Source organism: Oncorhynchus nerka, linkage group LG1, assembly GCF_034236695.1.
Source record: "Oncorhynchus nerka isolate Pitt River linkage group LG1, Oner_Uvic_2.0, whole genome shotgun sequence".
NCBI classification, from domain to species: domain Eukaryota; kingdom Metazoa; phylum Chordata; class Actinopteri; order Salmoniformes; family Salmonidae; genus Oncorhynchus; species Oncorhynchus nerka.
In genome coordinates this window covers 46,265,315-46,285,541 of record NC_088396.1, presented here as the reverse complement: position 1 = coordinate 46,285,541, position 20,227 = coordinate 46,265,315, and the positions used below count along the sequence as shown (strand labels likewise).

The window sequence follows — 20,227 nt, the reverse complement described above, 5'->3', positions numbered from 1 at the left end:
TGTCGATATAGGAATTATTTTTTACTGTGGATATAGATATTTTTGTACCTGTTTCCTCCAGCATCTTCACAAGGTCCTTTGTTGTTGTTTTGGGATTGATTTGCACTTTTCGCACCAAAGTACGTTCATCTCTAGGAGGCAGAATGCGTCTCCTTCCTGAGCGGTATGACGGCTGCATGGTCCCATGGTGTATATACTTGCATAATATTGTTTGTACAGATGAGTGTGGTACCTTCAGCCGTTTGGAAATTGCTCCCAAGGATGAACCAGACTTGTGGAGGTCTACAATTCTGTTTCCTGAGGTCTTGGCTGATTTCTTTAGATTTTCCCATGATGTCAAGCAAAGAGGAACTGAGTTTGAAGGTAGGCCTTGAAATACATCCACAGGTACACCTCCAATTGACTCAAAGGATGTCAATTAGCCTATCAGAAGCTTCTAAAGCCATGACATCCTTTTCTGGATATTTCCAAGCTGGTTAAAGGCACAGTCAACTTAGTGTATGTCAACTTCTGACCCACTGTGATATATTGAATTATAAGTTAAATCATCTGTCTGTAAACAATTGTTGGAAAAATGACATGTGTCATGCACAAATTAGACATACTACATTCCGTCTTAAATGTCATCATTTATTTACATATTAGGGTACCTGAGGATTGATTAGTAATGATATTTGACTTGTTTGAACAAAGTTTATTGGTAACTTTTGGGATTCCTTTGTCTGTATGTTGAACGAGTGGAATGGGTGGATTACTGAATCAAACTCGCCAACTAAACTAACTTTTTGGGGATATAAAGAAGGACTTTATCGAACAAAACAACCTTGTTGTGTAGCTGGGACCCTTGGGATTGCAAACAGAGGAAGATCTTCAAAGGTAAGTGATTTATTTTATCGCTATTTCTGATTTTTGTGACGTCTCTGCTGGTTTGGAAAATATTTTTAATGCTGGTGTATGCGGTGCGCTGTCCTCAGATAATCGCTTTCACCTTCAAGCCTTTTTGAAATCTGACAAAGTGGTTTGAGTAACACAAAGTTCAGCTTTTAAACAATGTAAGACATTTTTATTTTCACAAATGATTAATATTACGACTTTTGTATTTTGAATTTTGCACTCTGTAATTTCACCGGATGTTGTCGAGCTAGGGCACTAGCGGCACGCCTAGCCCAAAAAGGTTTTAATTAACAAGACATTTGTGGAGTGGTTGAAACAAGAGTTTTAATAACTCCAACCTAAGTGTATGTAAACTTCCGACTTCAACTATATATCTCTGCAGCACTCTCGTGGTGGAAAAAGTACCAAATTGTGATACCTGAGTAAAAATATTGATACCTTAATAGAAAGTTTAAAAAACTACTTGAGTAAAAGTCTAAAAGTATTTGGTTTTAAATATACTCAAGTATCAAAAGTAAATATAATTGTTAAAATATACTCAAAAGAAAAAGCAAAAGTAAAAGTATAAATCACTTAAAATTCCTTAAATGAAGCAACGTAGACAGCACCATTTTGTTTTAAAAATGTACGGATAGCCAGGGGCACACTCCAACACTCAGACATAATTGACAAATTATGCATTTGAGTTTAGTGAGTCTGCCAGATCAGAGGCAGTAGGGATGACCACGTGTTCTCTTCAAAAGTGCGTAAACTGGATTTTTTTTCCTGTCTTGCTAAGTATTCAAAATGTAAGGAGTACTTTTGGGTGTCAGGAAAATGTGTGGAGTAAAAAGTAGATTATTTTCTCTTGGAATGTAGTGAAAGTAAAAGTTGTCAAAAATATAATAAGTAAATTAAAGTACAGATACCTCCTTAACTACTTTACAACACTGCTTTCTCTCAGCCTCGCCTGCACTGTTCCCCTCTGTTACTCTCTGATTCTCTATCTTTGTCTGCCTAATTCTCTCACTCTCTTTCTCTCACACTCTCACTCTCTCTCTCCCCCTCTCCTCTCCCTCACTCTTTCTCCCTCCCTCTCGCTCTCTCATCTCCTTTCTCACTCTCTCTCTCCCTCTTTTCACCTGTCTTCTTTCTTTTGAAAGTAGAGTATTTGTATTTATTTGCTTTGTATTTGTATTTGTTTATTTTTATCAGACTTATTTGTCATACCTTTTGTCTCATCCCTCTCTACCATAAAATGCTTAAATTACTCAAGGAGATTTAATCGTTTTTACAGTCATGCTGTGGCAGACGGCAGGGAGAGGTGAGGGGAGTGGTAATTAAGCGATATCTTGCAGGTAGCTGGCTCCGCCCCCAGCGCTTATATGGATTTCCTGTCCCAACAAGGAAAGGCTGTGAGTCATTAATTAAGCCAGGGAGTGCTTGGGGATAAAGGAGGAAGCAGCCTGCATAAAGGGATGAGGAGGTGAGAGAAACAAGAGCGGTGTGAAGAGTGAGAGAAACGAGCGGTAAGAAGAGTGAGAGAAACGAGCGGTGTGAAGACTGATAGAAACAAGAGCGGTGTGAAGAGTGAGAGAAACAAGAGCGGTGTGAAGTGTGAGAGAAACAAGAGCGATGTGAAGAGTGAGAGAAACGAGCGATGTGAAGAGTGAGAGAAACAAGAGCGGTGTGAAGAGTGAGAGAAACAAGAGCGGTGTGAAGAGTGAGAGAAACGAGCGGTATGAAGAGTGAGAGAAAAATAATGAAATCTGTGTGATTGCCCGTTGTGACCTGGACTGTTGGACCCGAGTGTGAAGATGAACCCCTGGAAAACGGCACAGACAAAGAGAACGGCTTGTGGACTGTGAGGTAATTGGTGAATTCCCCCTTCTTTCCCCATGTATGAACATGCCTAATAAACTTCCCCTTTGCATCCTATTTGTGCTACTGGTGCCTATTTTGTTATTGAACTTGGTGATGTGTAACCCCACACCTTTGATCTTGCTACAATGCTTATTAGTAACTGGAATAAGCAATTTCATAGATGTGTCAAGTGCATCGTCTGGTTGCTCCTCATGGAGTCTCCATTTTTCTGTGTCCTTTCCTTACTCTGTCTGAGATGCTACATAAAGGTCTCTGAACTACAACAGAGGTTAGTGTGCGTGGGTTAGTGTTCGGGGGTATAGCTCTACCTCCATATCTGGGGAAAATGATGGCTGCCATTTTAGGGCCTCCAAACCAACTGTGCTTTTTCACATTGTTTAACTTATTTTGTACATAAAGTTGCTGCTACGGGGACAGATGGATTACCAGGACGTGTACTCAGAGCATGCACAGACCAACTGGTAAGTATATTCACTGACATTTTCAACCTCTCCCTGACCGAGTCAGTAATGCCTACAGGTTTCAATTAGACCACCATAGTCCCTGTGCCAAAGAAAACAAAGGTAACTTGCCTAAATGACTACCACCCCGTAGCACTCATGTTGGTAACCATGAAGGGCTTTGAAACCATCCCGGAAACCCTAGACCCACACCCATTTGCATACCTCCACAGATGATGCATTCTCAATCGCACTCCACACTGCCCTTTCTCACCTGGACAAAAGGAACACCTATGTGAGAATGCTTTTCATTGACTACAGCTCAGTGTTTAACACAAAAATCATCACTAAGCTAAGGATCCTTGGACTAAACACCTCCCTCTGCAAATGGATTCTGGACTTCCTGATGGACCACCCCCAGGTGGTAAGTGTAGTTAACAACACATCTGCCACGCTGATCTTGAACAAGGGCACCCTCGGGTGCGTGCTTAGTCCCCTCCTGTAAAGCACAAGCACAACTCCAACACCCTCTTTAAGTTTGTTAATGACACAACAGTGGTAGGCCTGATCACAGACAACTGAGACAGCCTATAGGGTGGAGGTCAGAGACCTGGCAGTGTGGTGCCAGGACATCAACCTCTCCCTCAACATGAGCAAGACAAAGGAGATGATCGTAGACTACAGGAGAAGGAGGGCCAAACATGCCCCCATTCACATCGATGGGGCTGTAGTGAAGTGGGTCGAGAGTTTCAAGTTCCTTGGTGTCCACACCACCAACAAATTATTATGGTTCAAACACACCAATACAGTTGTGAAGAGGGCATGACAACACCTTTTCCCCCTCAAGAGACTGAAAAGATTTGGCATGGGTCCCCAAATCCTCAAAAAATTCCACAGCTGCACCGTCGAGAGCATCCTGACAGGTTGCATCACAGCCTGGTATGGCAACTGCTCGGCATCTGACCGTAAGGCACGACAGAGGGTAGTGATTACAGCCCAGTACATCACTGGGTCCAAGCTTCCTGCCATCCAGGACCTGTATACTAGGCAGTGTCAGAGGAAGACCCAGAAAATTGTCAAAGACTCCAGTCACCCAAGTCATAGACTGTTCTCTCTGCAACTGCACGCCAAGCAGAACTGGATTGCCAGACAAGTTTAGGTCCAAAAGGCTCCTTGACAGCTTCTACCCCCAAGCCACAAGACTGCTGAACAATTAATCAAAGGGCCGCCCGGACTATTTACACTGACATGAATATTTGCTTTACTATGCATAGTCACTTTACCCCTACCTACATGTACAAATTACCTTATTTAACCTGTACACCCGCACATTGACTCTGTACAGGTACCCCCTGTATATAGCCTCCACATTGACTCTGTACCAGTACCCCCTGTATATAGCCTCCACATTGACTCTGTACCGGTACCCCCTGTATATAGCCTCCACATTGACTCTGTACCGGTACCCCCTGTATATAGCCTCCACATTGACTCTGTACCGGTACCCCCTGTATATAGCCTCCACATTGACTCTGTACAGGTACCCCCTGTATATAGCCTCCACATTGATTCTGTACCGGTACCCCCTGTATATAGCCTCCACATTGACTCTGTACAGGTACCCCCTGTATATAGCCTCCACATTGACTCTGTACAGGTACCCCCTGTATATAAGCTCCACATTGACTCTGTACCGGTACCCCCTGTATATAAGCTCCACATTGACTCTGTACAGGTACTCCCTGTATATAGCCTCCACATTGACTCTGTACAGGTACCCCCTGTATATAGCCTCCACATTGACTCTGTACAGGTACCCCCTGTATATAGCCTCCACATTGACTCTGTACAGGTACTCCCTGTATATAGCCTCCACATTGACTCTGTACAGGTACCCCCTGTATATAGCCTCCTCATTGACTCTGTACAGGTACTCCCTGTATATAGCCTCCACATTGACTCTGTACAGGTACCCCCTGTATATAGCCTCCACATTGACTCTGTACAGGTACCCCCTGTATATAGCCTCCACATTGACTGTGTACAGGTACTCCCTGTATATAGCCTCCACATTGACTCTGTACAGGTACCCCCTGTATATAGCCTCCACATTGAGTCTGTACAGGTACCCCCTGTATATAGCCTCCACATTGACTCTGTACAGGTACCCCCTGTATATAGCCTCCACATTGACTCTGTACAGGTACTCCTTGTATATAGCCTCCAAATTGACTCTGTACCGGTACCCCCTGTATATAGCCTCCACATTGACTCTGTACAAGTACTCCCTGTATATAGCCTCCACATTGACTCTGTACAGGTACCCCCTGTATATAGCCTCCACATTGACTCTGTACAGGTACCCCCTGTATATAGCCTCCACATTGACTCTGTACCGTAAACACCCTGTATATAGCCTCCACATTGACTCTGTACAGGTACCCCCTGTATATAGCCTCCACATTGACTCTGTACAGGTACCTCCTGTATATAGCCTCCACATTGACTCTGTACAGGTACCCCCTGTATATAGCCTCCACATTGACTCTGTACCGGTACCCCCTGTATATAGCCTCCACATTGACTCTGTACAGGTACCCCCTGTATATAGCCTCCACATTGACTCTGTACCGGTACCCCCTGTATATAGCCTCCACATTGACTCTGTACAGGTACTCCCTGTATATAGCCTCCACATTGACTCTGTACAGGTACCCCCTGTATATAGCCTCCACATTGACTCTGTACAGGTACCCCTGTATATAGCCTCCACATTGACTCTGTACAGGTACCCCCTGTATATAGCCTCCACATTGACTCTGTACCGGTACTCCTGTATATAGCCTCCACATTGACTCTGTACAGGTACCCCCTGTATATAGCCTCCACATTGACTCTGTACAGGTACCCCTGTATATAGCCTCCACATTGACTCTGTACAGGTACCCCCTGTATATAGCCTCCACATTGACTCTGTACAGGTACCCCCTGTATATAGCCTCCACATTGACTCTGTACAGGTACCCCTGTATATAGCCTCCACATTGACTCTGTACAGGTACCCCTGTATATAGCCTCCACATTGACTCTGTACAGGTACCCCCTGTATATAGCCTCCACATTGACTCTGTACCGTAAACACCCTGTATATAGCCTCCACATTGACTCTGTACAGGTACCCCCTGTATATAGCCTCCACATTGACTCTGTACAGGTACCCCTGTATATAGCCTCCACATTGACTCTGTACAGGTACCCCTGTATATAGCCTCCACATTGACTGTGTACAGGTACTCCCTGTATATAGCCTCCACATTGACTCTGTACAGGTACCTCCTGTATATAGCCTCCACATTGACTCTGTACAGGTACCCCCTGTATATAGCCTCCACATTGACTCTGTACCGGTACCCCCTGTATATAGCCTCCACATTGACTCTGTACAGGTACTCCCTGTATATAGCCTCCACATTGACTCTGTACAGGTACCCCCTGTATATAGCCTCCACATTGACTCTGTACAGGTACCCCCTGTATATAGCCTCCACATTGACTCTGTACAGGTACCCCCTGTATATAGCCTCCACATTGACTCTGTACCATTGGTACCCCTGTATATAGCCTCCACATTGACTCTGTACAGGTACCCCCTGTATATAGCCTCCACATTGACTCTGTACAGGTACCCCTGTATATAGCCTCCACATTGACTCTGTACAGGTACCCCCTGTATATAGCCTCCACATTGACTCTGTACAGGTACCCCCTGTATATAGCCTCCACATTGACTCTGTACAGGTACCCCTGTATATAGCCTCCACATTGACTCTGTACAGGTACCCCCTGTATATAGCCTCCACATTGACTCTGTACAGGTACCCCCTGTATATAGCCTCCACATTGACTCTGTACAGGTACTCCCCTGTATATAGCCTCCACATTGACTCTGTACAGGTACCCCCTGTATATAGCCTCCACATTGACTCTGTACAGGTACCCCTGTATATAGCCTCCACATTGACTCTGTACAGGTATCCCCTGTATATAGCCTCCACATTGACTCTGTACAGGTACCCCCTGTATATAGCCTCCACATTGACTCTGTACAGGTACCCCCTGTATATAGCCTCCACATTGACTCTGTACAGGTACCCCCTGTATATAGCCTCCACATTGACTCTGTACAGGTACCCCTGTATATAGCCTCCACATTGACTCTGTACAGGTACCCCCTGTATATAGCCTCCACATTGACTCTGTACCAGGTACCCCTGTATATAGCCTCCACATTGACTCTGTACAGGTACCCCCTGTATATAGCCTCCACATTGACTCTGTACAGGTACCTCCTGTATATAGCCTCCACATTGACTCTGTACAGGTACCCCCTGTATATAGCCTCCACATTGACTCTGTACCGGTACCCCCTGTATATAGCCTCCACATTGACTCTGTACAGGTACCCCTGTATATAGCCTCCACATTGACTCTGTACAGGTACCCCTGTATATAGCCTCCACATTGACTCTGTACAGGTACCCCCTGTATATAGCCTCCACATTGACTCTGTACAGGTACCTCCCTGTATATAGCCTCCACATTGACTCTGTACAGGTACCCCTGTATATAGCCTCCACATTGACTCTGTACAGGTACCCCTGTATATAGCCTCCACATTGACTCTGTACAGGTACTCCCTGTATATAGCCTCCACATTGACTCTGTACAGGTACCCCCTGTATATAGCCTCCACATTGACTCTGTACAGGTACCCCCTGTATATAGCCTCCACATTGACTCTGTACAGGTACCCTTGTATATAGCCTCCACATTGACTCTGTACAGGTACCCCTGTATATAGCCTCCACATTGACTCTGTACAGGTACCCCCTGTATATAGCCTCCACATTGACTCTGTACAGGTACCCCCTGTATATAGCCTCCACATTGACTCTGTACCGTAAACACCCTGTATATAGCCTCCACATTGACTCTGTACAGGTACCCCCTGTATATAGCCTCCACATTGACTCTGTACAGGTACCCCCTGTATATAGCCTCCACATTGACTCTGTACAGGTACCCCCTGTATATAGCCTCCACATTGACTCTGTACAGGTACTCCCTGTATATAGCCTCCACATTGACTCTGTACAGGTACCCCCTGTATATAGCCTCCACATTGACTCTGTACAGGTACCCCCTGTATATAGCCTCCACATTGACTCTGTACAGGTACCCCCTGTATATAGCCTCCACATTGACTCTGTACAGGTACCCCCTGTATATAGCCTCCACATTGACTCTGTACAGGTACCCCCTGTATATAGCCTCCACATTGACTCTGTACAGGTACCCCTGTATATAGCCTCCACATTGACTCTGTACAGGTACCCCTGTATATAGCCTCCACATTGACTCTGTACGGTAAACCCCCTGTATATAGCCTCCACATTGACTCTGTACAGGTACCCCCTGTATATAGCCTCCACATTGACTCTGTACAGGTACCCCCTGTATATAGCCTCCACATTGACTCTGTACAGGTACCCCCTGTATATAGCCTCCACATTGACTCTGTACAGGTACCCCCTGTATATAGCCTCCACATTGACTCTGTACAGGTACCCCTGTATATAGCCTCCACATTGACTCTGTACAGGTACCCCTGTATATAGCCTCCACATTGACTCTGTACAGGTACCCCCTGTATATAGCCTCCACATTGACTCTGTATAGGTACCCCTGTATATAGCCTCCACATTGACTCTTGACTCTGTACAGGTACCCCCTGTATATAGCCTCCACATTGACTCTGTACAGGTACTCCCTGTATATAGCCTCCACATTGACTCTGTACAGGTATCCCCTGTATATAGCCTCCACATTGACTCTGTACCGGTACTCCCTGTATATAGCCTCCACATTGACTCTGTACAGGTACCCCCTGTATATAGCCTCCACATTGACTCTGTACAGGTACCCCCTGTATATAGCCTCCACATTGACTCTGTACAGGTACCCCTGTATATAGCCTCCACATTGACTCTGTACAGGTACCCCCTGTATATAGCCTCCACATTGACTCTGTACCGTAAACACCCTGTATATAGCCTCCACATTGACTCTGTACCGTAAACACCCTGTATATAGCCTCCACATTGACTCTGTACAGGTACCCCCTGTATATAGCCTCCACATTGACTCTGTACCGTAAACACCCTGTATATAGCCTCCACATTGACTCTGTACAGGTACCCCCTGTATATAGCCTCCACATTGACTCTGTACAGGTACCCCCTGTATATATCCTCCACATTGACTCTGTACAGGTACCCCCTGTATATAGCCTCCACATTGACTCTGTACAGGTACTCCCTGTATATAGCCTCCACATTGACTCTGTACAGGTACCTCCTGTATATAGCCTCCACATTGACTCTGTACAGGTACCCCCTGTATATAGCCTCCACATTGACTCTGTACCGGTACCCCCTGTATATAGCCTCCACATTGACTCTGTACAGGTACCCCCTGTATATAGCCTCCACATTGACTCTGTACAGGTACCCCCTGTATATAGCCTCCACATTGACTCTGTCCAGGTACCCCCTGTATATAGCCTCCACATTGACTCTGTACCAGGTACCCCTGTATATAGCCTCCACATTGACTCTGTACAGGTACCCCCTGTATATAGCCTCCACATTGACTCTGTACAGGTACCCCTGTATATAGCCTCCACATTGACTCTGTACAGGTACCCCTGTATATAGCCTCCACATTGACTCTGTACAGGTACCCCTGTATATAGCCTCCACATTGACTCTGTACAGGTACCCCCTGTATATAGCCTCCACATTGACTCTGTACAGGTACCCCCTGTATATAGCCTCCACATTGACTCTGTACAGGTACCCCTGTATATAGCCTCCACATTGACTCTGTACAGGTACCCCCTGTATATAGCCTCCACATTGACTCTGTACAGGTACCCCCTGTATATAGCCTCCACATTGACTCTGTACAGGTACCCCTGTATATAGCCTCCACATTGACTCTGTACAGGTACCCCTGTATATAGCCTCCACATTGACTCTGTACAGGTACTCCCTGTATATAGCCTCCACATTGACTCTGTACAGGTACCCCCTGTATATAGCCTCCACATTGACTCTGTACCGTAAACACCCTGTATATAGCCTCCACATTGACTCTGTACAGGTACCCCCTGTATATAGCCTCCACATTGACTCTGTACAGGTACCCCCTGTATATAGCCTCCACATTGACTCTGTACCGGTACCCCCTGTATATAGCCTCCACATTGACTCTGTACCGGTACCCCCTGTATATAGCCTCCACATTGACTCTGTACAGGTACCCCCTGTATATAGCCTCCACATTGACTCTGTACAGGTACTCCCTGTATATAGCCTCTATTACTTTACTGTGTTACTTTTTAACTTTTTTTTTTCACTAGTTTATTTAGTAAAAAAAATATATAATTCTTGATTTCTTGAACTGCATTGTTGGTTAAGGGATTGTCAGTAAGCATTTCACAGTAAGGTCTACACCTGATGTAGTTGGGGCATGTGACAAATAACATTTTATTTGATTTAATGTCTCCATGTCTGTTCTTTGTTGCAAAAAGTTAGCATGGTACAGTACCTACGTGCACCAATAACACACATAGAGGGCCTATTTTCTATAGTAGGCTAATGAGTACTGAGAGCCACCAGACCAGCTGACTGACAGCCACCGGACCAGCTGACTGACAGCCACCGGACCAGCTGACTGACAGCCACCGGACCAGCTGACTGTCAGCCACCGGACCAGCTGACTGTCAGCCACCGGACCAGCGGACTGACAGCCACCGGACCAGCTGACTGACAGCCACCGGACCAGCTGACTGACAGCCACCGGACCAGCTGACTGACAGCCATCGAACCAGCTGACTGACAGCCATCGAACCAGCTGACTGACAGCTACCGGACCAGCTGACTGACAGCCAGCAGAGCTGTTTCTGCAAACAAAAAACATCAGGCACTGGCTGCTTCACAGACACTGCTTTTGTACAACTACTACCAGCTGGTTGCAAAACAGATCATTATTCTTCAACACCTATTCAATGTGTCCTGGCCCACAATTGGTGCTTGTTGAGCAAATGGATTGTTAACAGTCCTGCATACATATAGAGGATCAAATGTACATACACCTTTGTGTGTGGTTAAATCAACCTTGTATTCAGGGTTGTGTGTGCAGTCAGGGAGTTATAAACTCAACGCCTTACGTAAAAAACAAACAACAGAATGCCTCACTCTGCCAGTTGTTTATTTGACCTCAGCAACAAGATGTCCCCTACAAGGTCATATTGCAGTCGTACGGAGAAGGATACATCACTACACAAGGATGACTCCAATGCAATGTTATGACTGCCACACACATCTACTTCATTTGAGGTTCACAAACGTTGCCCTGTGCTATAGGTAGGGAATGATTCAACCTGTAGGCATGGTGGCATGTAATTGTCAATTAACATTACAATTTGCCCCATAGCACTTTAGGAACATCAGCAGCCAAGCTTGATGGCACATTTTATGCTCGCTTAATCATGATCATTTCACAGAGGGAGTTACTCATCCTCACTCAAAAGTGAGTCTCTAAAGTTGGGTCTTTTTCCCATGGATTCTGAAATAACCGGACCTCTTTTGCTTCAACTTCCTGTCAGTAGTTACTGCACTGACTTCCCGTCAGTAGTTAATGCACTGACTTCCTGTCAGTAGTTAATGCACTGACTTCCTGTCAGTAGTTACTCCACAATATCAAATCTTAAAGCCTTCAAATATTATTTTACATATTTTTTTTTGGGGGGGGGGGGGTGCTGAGTAAAATGAATCTGTTACGAGGAGAAATAATAAGTTGTGCACAGGTAAATCATGTAATGTAGGGGAAGACCATTATATTTGCTGCTGTCGCTCCTCTGTTACCAAAATGAAGTTTAAAAAAAAATGCATCAACAGAAAATAGGAACACTGAAAGACCGATTTATAAATTCTAAAGGCACTTGCTTCCCTCTCTCCTTGGCCTATAGCTGCCTCTGTCATTGTGTAGCCTACAGGTGTATTGTGTGATAAGATTTGCTATTACATTATTACCTTAAATGTTTGAGAGTATGATGTATGGAGAGAAAACAGGATCTAAGCACTGGCTGGAGAGACTAAAGCCAATGGCGGACGTGGTAGTGTTCTCCACATTCCAATCACAGCCTCCCTTTGTGGTTCCACCATTTATCCTGAAACCCACAGGGATGGATATACACGGTAACTGGCTACTACATTTTCAGCCAGGGATGCTAGGGTACAAGCCTGAGAAATTTGCTTTGCTTCTCATATCTAGTCAGATTAACTGATTGTTTGTCATTGCATCGCTAATGAGAGTGTACATTTTTTCTCATGAAGGCGATTGCGCCTTGTTAAATCAGAGATAAAAGTCCCATTAAACATCAGTGTTAAAGTGCCTGGTTGTGAGAGCTGTTTTTATCCTGCAGGTTTCAAGTTGCCTCTCTGGCAATGGGTCCCTTGCTGTCAGGCCAGGGCCCGGGGATCTGAGAAGGTCTATATTCACACCTGTCATATCGCCTGGCTGCTCCCTCTCCCCGACACCCGAGGAGACAACAGTAGCATGCACAAGGGACAGCATAGCTGGAGTCTCCCCCTGACTTTGAAAAGTGAAAGCATTTCTAACAGACAAGCATCTACCTCCTTTTCCTCCATATTTGTGTGCCTCAGGTATTATTCTATACATAACCATACACCTCCAGCATCTATTTGGTCTGATAGCAGGTGGCAACCTGTCTGTCAAAGCATATTCATATTTGTGTGCCTCAGGTATTTTTCTATACATAACCATACACCTCCAGCATCTATTTGGTCTGATAGCAGGTGGCAACCTGTCTGTCAAAGCATATTCAATGATTCATTCAGTTTAACAATTGTATCATTCTTCTTCCTGCTCTGTCAATGTTTGGTCACTTTACAAGGCAGCTCTTGACAGGAAACACATGGGTGGAGTAAAAAAAATGAACAAAAAAAACCCCTGTCAAATTCAACTGAACAAAACGGAGTAAAATAAAACAGCTGCTTGCTGTCATTCATTTTCTTTTTTTTTCTTGATTGCAACACTCCTGACCTCCCAGTTATACGAGCAGCACTCAACATGCCTCTTGGACCACCACGTGTTGGATACATGTTATGCTTCAGGAGTTCTCTCTCTCAGGGGTCAACAAGGTCAGTGGTCATGTGCTTTACAATGTGGAGTATGGGGGGTTGTCAGGAGTTACAGTACAGCGAGTCTGTTTCAGTACTTCTACTCCAAACTCTTCTCCTTTGTGTTTTACAGTGCAGGGGCAGAAGATGACGCAGAAGTCAGTCATTGTGGAATGTCACGCATGCTTAGGGATTATTCTGATCTGCAAGACCCAGGCCACCAGGCAGCTCAGACAGGTAAAGAGTGGTGTGGTGTGTGGTGGTTCAACGGTACCAGACCTGACCGTGGAAGAATACTCACTGGTTGGCATGAGTTGTGTCATGGCTTCTGGTTTCGCTTGATCCGGGGTCGCGTTAAAGGCCACAGCCGTGGAGTTCTCCATGTCGAGCAGAGCGGGTGTCAGGCAGGACGTCAGGAGAGGGGGATTGAGCGGGACAGCTGACAGGGAGAGGAAGAGAAGGAGAAAGAGAGAGAGAGAGCAATAGAGAGATGGAATTTGGAGGGTAAAGGGGGATCCTGAAGGAGGAGTGTAGGGGTGTTACTCGGTTCTCTGTATCAAATGGAAGTCAGGGGAAATAGTATACTCATGTCTCAATCCTTCTTAGCCTGTTTGGTATAGGTGAAATAAACTTCTACTGAAACACACACACACACACACACACACACACACACACACACACACACACACACACACACACACACACACACACAAACACTTGCGCTGTTGCACTCACTAGATCATGCTGTTCTGTCCCAGACTTAGGTATATGAACAGATCACACCTCTCATTTCTAAATAGACAATATCTAAGAAGTTTTGCAAGTATCTCACTCCAAACTGTCAATCAAATCACAGTGGGTCGTGGCTCACCAAGAATCTGAGGCTACCTATCCTATTCCATTCCCTTGGACGTAGTCCATAATCCCTCCTCCCTCCCTCTGCTTCCCTGTATCTGCAGCCTGCTGCTGACCCAACACCTTTCTAACAAACAGAGGAAGTGCAGCTTTGAGGAAGCATGGAGCCCAGCCTTATCACAGTCAAACAGTCAGATATACAGTTTACTCTTGAGAGCTGAATAACTCTCCACTTACCCCCCTCACCCCTGTCTGTCCTGTCTGCCGTCTCCCCTGTCTGTCCTGTCTGCCGTCTGTCCTGTCTGCCGTCTCTCCTGTCTGTCCTGTCTGCCGTCTCTCCTGTCTGCCGTCTCTCCTGTCTGTCCTGTCTGTCCTGTCTGTCGTCTCCCCTGTCTGTCCTGTCTGCCGTCTCTCCTGTCTGTCCTGTCTGCCGTCTGTCCTGTCTGCCGTCTCTCCTGTCTGTCCTGTCTGCCGTCTCTCCTGTCTGTCCTGTCTGCCGTCTCTCCTGTCTGTCCTGTCTGCCGTCTCTCCTGTCTGTCCTGTCTGTCGTCTCTCCTGTCTGTCCTGTCTGTCGTCTCCCCCCTCTGTCCTGTCTGCCGTCTCCCCTGTCTGCCGTCTCTCCTGTCTGTCCGGTCTCCCCTGTCTGCCGTCTCCCCTGTCTGCCGTCTCCCCTGTCTGTCCTGTCTGCCGTCTCTCCTGTCTGTCCTGTCTCCCCTGTCTCCCCTGTCTGCCGTCTCCCCTGTCTGCCGTCTCCCCTGTCTGTCCTGTCTGCCGTCTCCCCTGTCTGCCGTCTCCCCTGTCGGGTCCTGTCTGCCGTCTCCCCTGTCTGCCGTCTCCCCTGTCGGGTCCTGTCTGCCGTCTCCCCTGTCTGCCGTCTCCCCTGTCTGTCCTGTCTGCCGTCTCCCCTGTCTGCCGTCTCCCCTGTCGGGTCCTGTCTGCCGTCTCCCCTGTCTGCCGTCTCCCCTGTCTGTCCTGTCTGCCGTCTCCCTGTCTGCCGTCTCCCTGTCGGGTCCTGTCTGCCGTCTCCCCTGTCTGTCCTGTCTGCCGTCTCCGCTGTCTGTCCTGTCTGCCGACTCTCCTGTCTGCCGTCTGTCCTGTCTGCCGTCTCCCCTGTCTGTCCTGTCTGCCGTCTCCCCTGTCTGTCCTGTCTGTCGTCTCCCCTGTCTGTCCTGTCTGCCGTCTCCCCTGTCTGTCCTGTCTGCCGTCTCCCCTGTCTGCCGTCTCCCCTGTCGGGTCCTGTCTGCCGTCTCCCCTGTCTGTCCTGTCTGCCGTCTCCGCTGTCTGTCCTGTCTGCCGACTCTCCTGTCTGCCGTCTGTCCTGTCTGCCGTCTCCCCTGTCTGTCCTGTCTGCCGTCTCCCCTGTCTGTCCTGTCTGCCGTCTCCCCTGTCTGTCCTGTCTGTCGTCTCCCCTGTCTGTCCTGTCTGCCGTCTCCCCTGTCTGTTCTGTCTGCCGTCTCCCCTGTCTGCCGTCTCCCCTGTCGGGTCCTGTCTGCCGTCTCCCCTGTCTGTCCTGTCTGCCGTCTCCGCTGTCTGTCCTGTCTGCCGACTCTCCTGTCTGCCGTCTGTCCTGTCTGCCGTCTCCCCTGTCTGTCCTGTCTGCCGTCTCCCCTGTCTGTCCTGTCTGCCGTCTCTCCTGTCTCTCCTGTCTGCCGTCTCCCCTGTCTGTCCTGACTGTCGTCTCCCCTGTCTGTCCTGTCTGCCGTCTCTCCTGTCTGTCCTGTCTGTCGTCTCTCCTGTCTGTCCTGTCTGCCGTCTCTCCTGTCTGTCCTGTCTGCCGTCTCTCCTGTCTGCCGTCTCTCCTGTCTGTCCTGTCTGCCGTCTCCCCTGTCTGTCCTGACTGCCGTCTCCCCTGTCTGTCCTGTCTGCCGTCTCTCCTGTCTGTCCTGTCTGCCGTCTCTCCTGTCTGCCGTCTCCCCTGTCTGTCCTGTCTGTCCTGCTGTCGTCTCTCCTGTCTGTCCTGTCTGCCGTCTCTCCTGTCTGTCCTGTCTCTCCTGTCTGTCGTCTCTCCTGTCTGTCCTGTCTGCCGTCTCTCCTGTCTGCCGTCTCCCCTGTCTGTCCTGTCTGTCCTGCTGTCGTCTCTCCTGTCTGTCCTGTCTGCCGTCTCTCCTGTCTGTCCTGTCTCTCCTGTCTGTCGTCTCTCCTGTCTGTCCTGACTGCCGTCTCCCCTGTCTGTCCTGTCTGCCGTCTCTCCTGTCTGTCCTGTCTGCCGTCTCTCCTGTCTGTTTTGTCTGTCCTGTCTACTGCTCTTCCTATGTTACTCAGTCAGCCTCTCTTATGTCACAATAGATGATCTTCTGTGTGATCAAGCTTCCTCTGTTCAAAGGAATAATGAATGTGTCTAACGGTCTAATATTTTGGCCTTTGTGCTTTGAAAGTAAGAGCGGATGCGACTACAGAACATTAGGTTCAGCACGCACGGCAGGTGTGATGCTCTGACATCACCATGGTTACACAGAAAATGTCAGTAACAGTAATCAACTTGATTGGGACCGAATGTCCTGGATCATTTAATCTCAGAACTTCTGTGTCTTGGAGAGTCTTGCAGTACCCAACCAATGTTAGTAAACAATCAAAATGTTTTGACTCCAGGGTCTCTTGTAGAATCCAAGCATTCATTCTGAACTTAATTTACCACAGAAGTCATTTTGAACAACGTTTTCAGTGTCTGGTGTCTAACGGCTGACTGGGTGCCACTACGAGGACCAGATGTCAAACCCAGCTGCACTGTCACATGAGCTGAAAGGGCAGTTTGACTTTCGTTTTCATAAAAACGCAGACTACTGCATCATAGATGCATAGACCTATGTAGGTTATTGTACATACCACTGTCTGCCTCCATTATAACTTAACAGAAGTGTCTTATGTGAGGAGACACAGGCACACTTTGACCAATGTTGAGGTGAGAAAAGAGTCTTGTGGATGTCACAAACCTCCAAATGGAAATGGCAGCTTGTGTGAGTAAACAACCAATCAACAAGTTGCCTCGTCATTTCCTCCTTCAATAATAGCTATGATGTCACCGTATAGTATATCTCTGCCTTCAGCGGCTCTTTTATTATGACAACACGTCATCTGTCAGAGCTGTCTCAGACCGTTCTCACTCGGCCCCTGTCCAAATGATCCTATAACAGCATTAAGACAATGCTGAGGAGAAAAAAAAAAACATACTTTAGAAGTAGTTTTCACAAAGGACCGTAAAAGGAGCATGCACTCACCAAATTTCCAGAGCTGCACAGCACCACGTTTCCAAGAATTCCTGCCTACACTCTCTAACTCCACTCTCCAAGAAGAAACTGTTATTCAGAACAGAGCAACAGAATATTTAGTCAGTCAGTCCTCCCTCTTCACCAATCTTTCACCTTATACCGTTCACTCAAATACTGTCTGTAGACAACACTCCTTTTTAAAAATCTCGCCCTGAAAACCGGGTGTGCTGTGCAGCATGTGAACTGTACTTTCCCCCCCCAGTGCCTGTAAACTCAATCCCCTAACTAATGATCTCTTCTGCTCAACCAATGGACCGAGAGGCCCCTCCCAGCAACAAGCAAATGATTCCCAAGTTTCATTTAGGCCAGGGTAGGCTAGAGGGAGGAGACAGGAAGAGGGAGGAGAAGAAGGGGTAGGGCATTGACTATCCAAAATGTAGTCTGTGAAGGACTGCCGTTGACTGTTAAGGCTGTGGACCGAGCAGAAACACATGCATCATGGGAGTTATGTAGTCCAGAACCCTGGGATCGATTCGGGGGCAAGGTTGGCTCAAACTGACATGAAGGAGCAATAACAAAGGGTCACCCCACTATTGTTTTGGTAAACAGCTGAGGGATATGACTGGAACATTTGAACCTCTCTCAAATTCATTAAACAGAGCTATGGATCCAAGGATGGCTCAAACTGACATGAAGGAGCAATAACAAAGGGTCACCCCACTATTGTTTTGGTAAACAGCTGAGGGATATGACTGGAACATTTGAACCTCTCTCAAATTCATTAAACAGAGCTATGGATCCATGGATGGACAATACATGATATCAAAATGATAGTTTTAACCATGTTTTGAGGGTTTACAGTTTCTTTACAATACATGATATCAAATTGATAGTTTTAACCATGTTTTGAGGGTTTACAGTTTCTTTACAATACATGATATCAAAATGATAGTTTTAACCATGTTTTGAGGGTTTACAGTTTCTTTACAATACATGATATCAAAATGATAGTTTTAACCATGTTTTGAGGGTTTACAGTTTCTTTACAATACATTTTTTGACAAACAAAGAAAAGCAAGCTCATATTTGGGTTCCGATGTGGTACAACTGTTGAACAAAGCTCTTGAGGCTCGTAAGTTGTATTTATCAAGAATCAATGGGTCAATAATGAATTTAAAAGTCCAAAAATGGATGTACCAATAGCAGATTGCCCCTTTAACAGAGAGGATTTTGAGCCTATAGGGAATTAAATTCATGGCTCTAGAGTTACAGTTGCGTGGAATGAGGGAGAGCGATGAGAGAACGGGACAGGAATTTGAACAGCTGCACAATACTTAGGGAGTGTTCATCCAAACGCCATCTCCAGTTGCACTACACAGGACATGTAGCAAGAACAGTGCAAACCATATCTGCCTCTGTTATCATTCTGGAAAAGATTCTAAAGAATTCTTGAGGTGTTCTAAGACTAACGAGGGATATTATCCAATCAGATTATTAAGACTTAATGCATACTCCCTACAGTAGATGTCGACTTTCGTTTGGTCTGATGTATCAAGTCTGTTGTCAACATGGCAATTTAAACATGCTATTCACTCAGTGTAACAATCGTTGAAAAGTGTATTCATGTAACAATAATACGTTAGCTCCAACTCGAAGCCAGAATCCTTTTTAATGGCCATGCTTAGCTCATTATGCGCGGTCAACTTTCACCTCAGCAAGACTCGATTGTGAACATAACCAATCCATGACTGAATGACAAAGAGGTGGGAGATATGTATCTGATCTCCATGTGTCAGTTCATTCTCATTATTCCTGACTTCTGCAGAGATCCTCTGCCAAGCTCGAAGCTAATCTCGTCCTTCTCTATTCATGTTCCACGTTCCACAGACTACATAGAACCTAGGTGTCTTTCATCTCTGCACAAGGGCCCAACTATACGATTCTAAGATTACTGAATTATGCATAGAAAATTGGCATGATTACACAACAATACCCTCAACACAGCAAAACATGTTTTGAAAGGATGACGTCATCTTTTCATGATCAAAGTAGGAAGGTAGGCTACTGACTGTCAATGAGGCAATAGACTGAATATATAATTTTAGATTGAGCCAAGAATGCTATACCCATGAATGCATCAATGATGGCTTTGTTACATCTACTCAATAAACACTAACTGACAATTCATGTTTAATCTTGTTTTGTTAAACCACCCTTTCAAACATTTATTTTATTGTCCTTTGCTTATATTTAGAAAATATTTCCTCCGGCGCATTCATCTGGTTAGTGTCAAAGAGAAACATTGAGGTATGAAAAAAGGCAGGTGTTTGGTGTTGTTTGGTTCAGGTGCCCTGCCGTCTCCCCTGTCTGTCCTGTCTGCCGTCTCTCCTGTCTGTCCTGTCTGAACATGTGGGATCTGTGTCTGTGAATCTAGTGGCACTACCACTAGGTGTAGATGGGGACAACTGAAAATAGGTTTCCTGTTTCATGACACATTTTAAAAAAATCTTGTGCTGTTCCAAGCCTAAGATAATAAGATATATGTAAACATTGTTTTAACATGTTTGTACTAAAATAAGAATTGACAATGCACCACCTGCACATCTTTTTCAGGGGATGTCTGAATTCATTGTCTCGGTTTACAGTTGACACACATTTTTATTCCTCCCTGTCTGACTTTCTAGGGTGTTTGTTTTCTGAG

At 46.2% G+C, this 20,227-nt stretch overlaps 1 protein-coding gene across 2 annotated transcripts in view; it reads right to left on the bottom strand.

Annotated features, from left to right (window-relative positions):
* LOC115130418 (glycophorin-C-like) overlaps window positions 1-17,873 on the bottom strand; it is a 41,506-nt gene extending 23,633 nt beyond the window's left edge. The window contains exons 1-2 of one of the 2 annotated variants that reach the window (XM_029661561.2): window positions 17,536-17,873; window positions 13,767-13,982 (exon numbers count right to left, since the gene is read on the bottom strand). In XM_029661561.2, coding sequence (XP_029517421.1) covers window positions 13,767-13,848 — 82 coding nt within the window. In that variant the 5' untranslated portion in view covers window positions 13,849-13,982; window positions 17,536-17,873. The remainder of the gene's footprint in view (window positions 1-13,766; window positions 13,983-17,535) is intronic. The other variant, XM_029661570.2, reaches the window with a different exon arrangement.
* Between the last annotated feature and the right edge of the window lie 2,354 nt (window positions 17,874-20,227).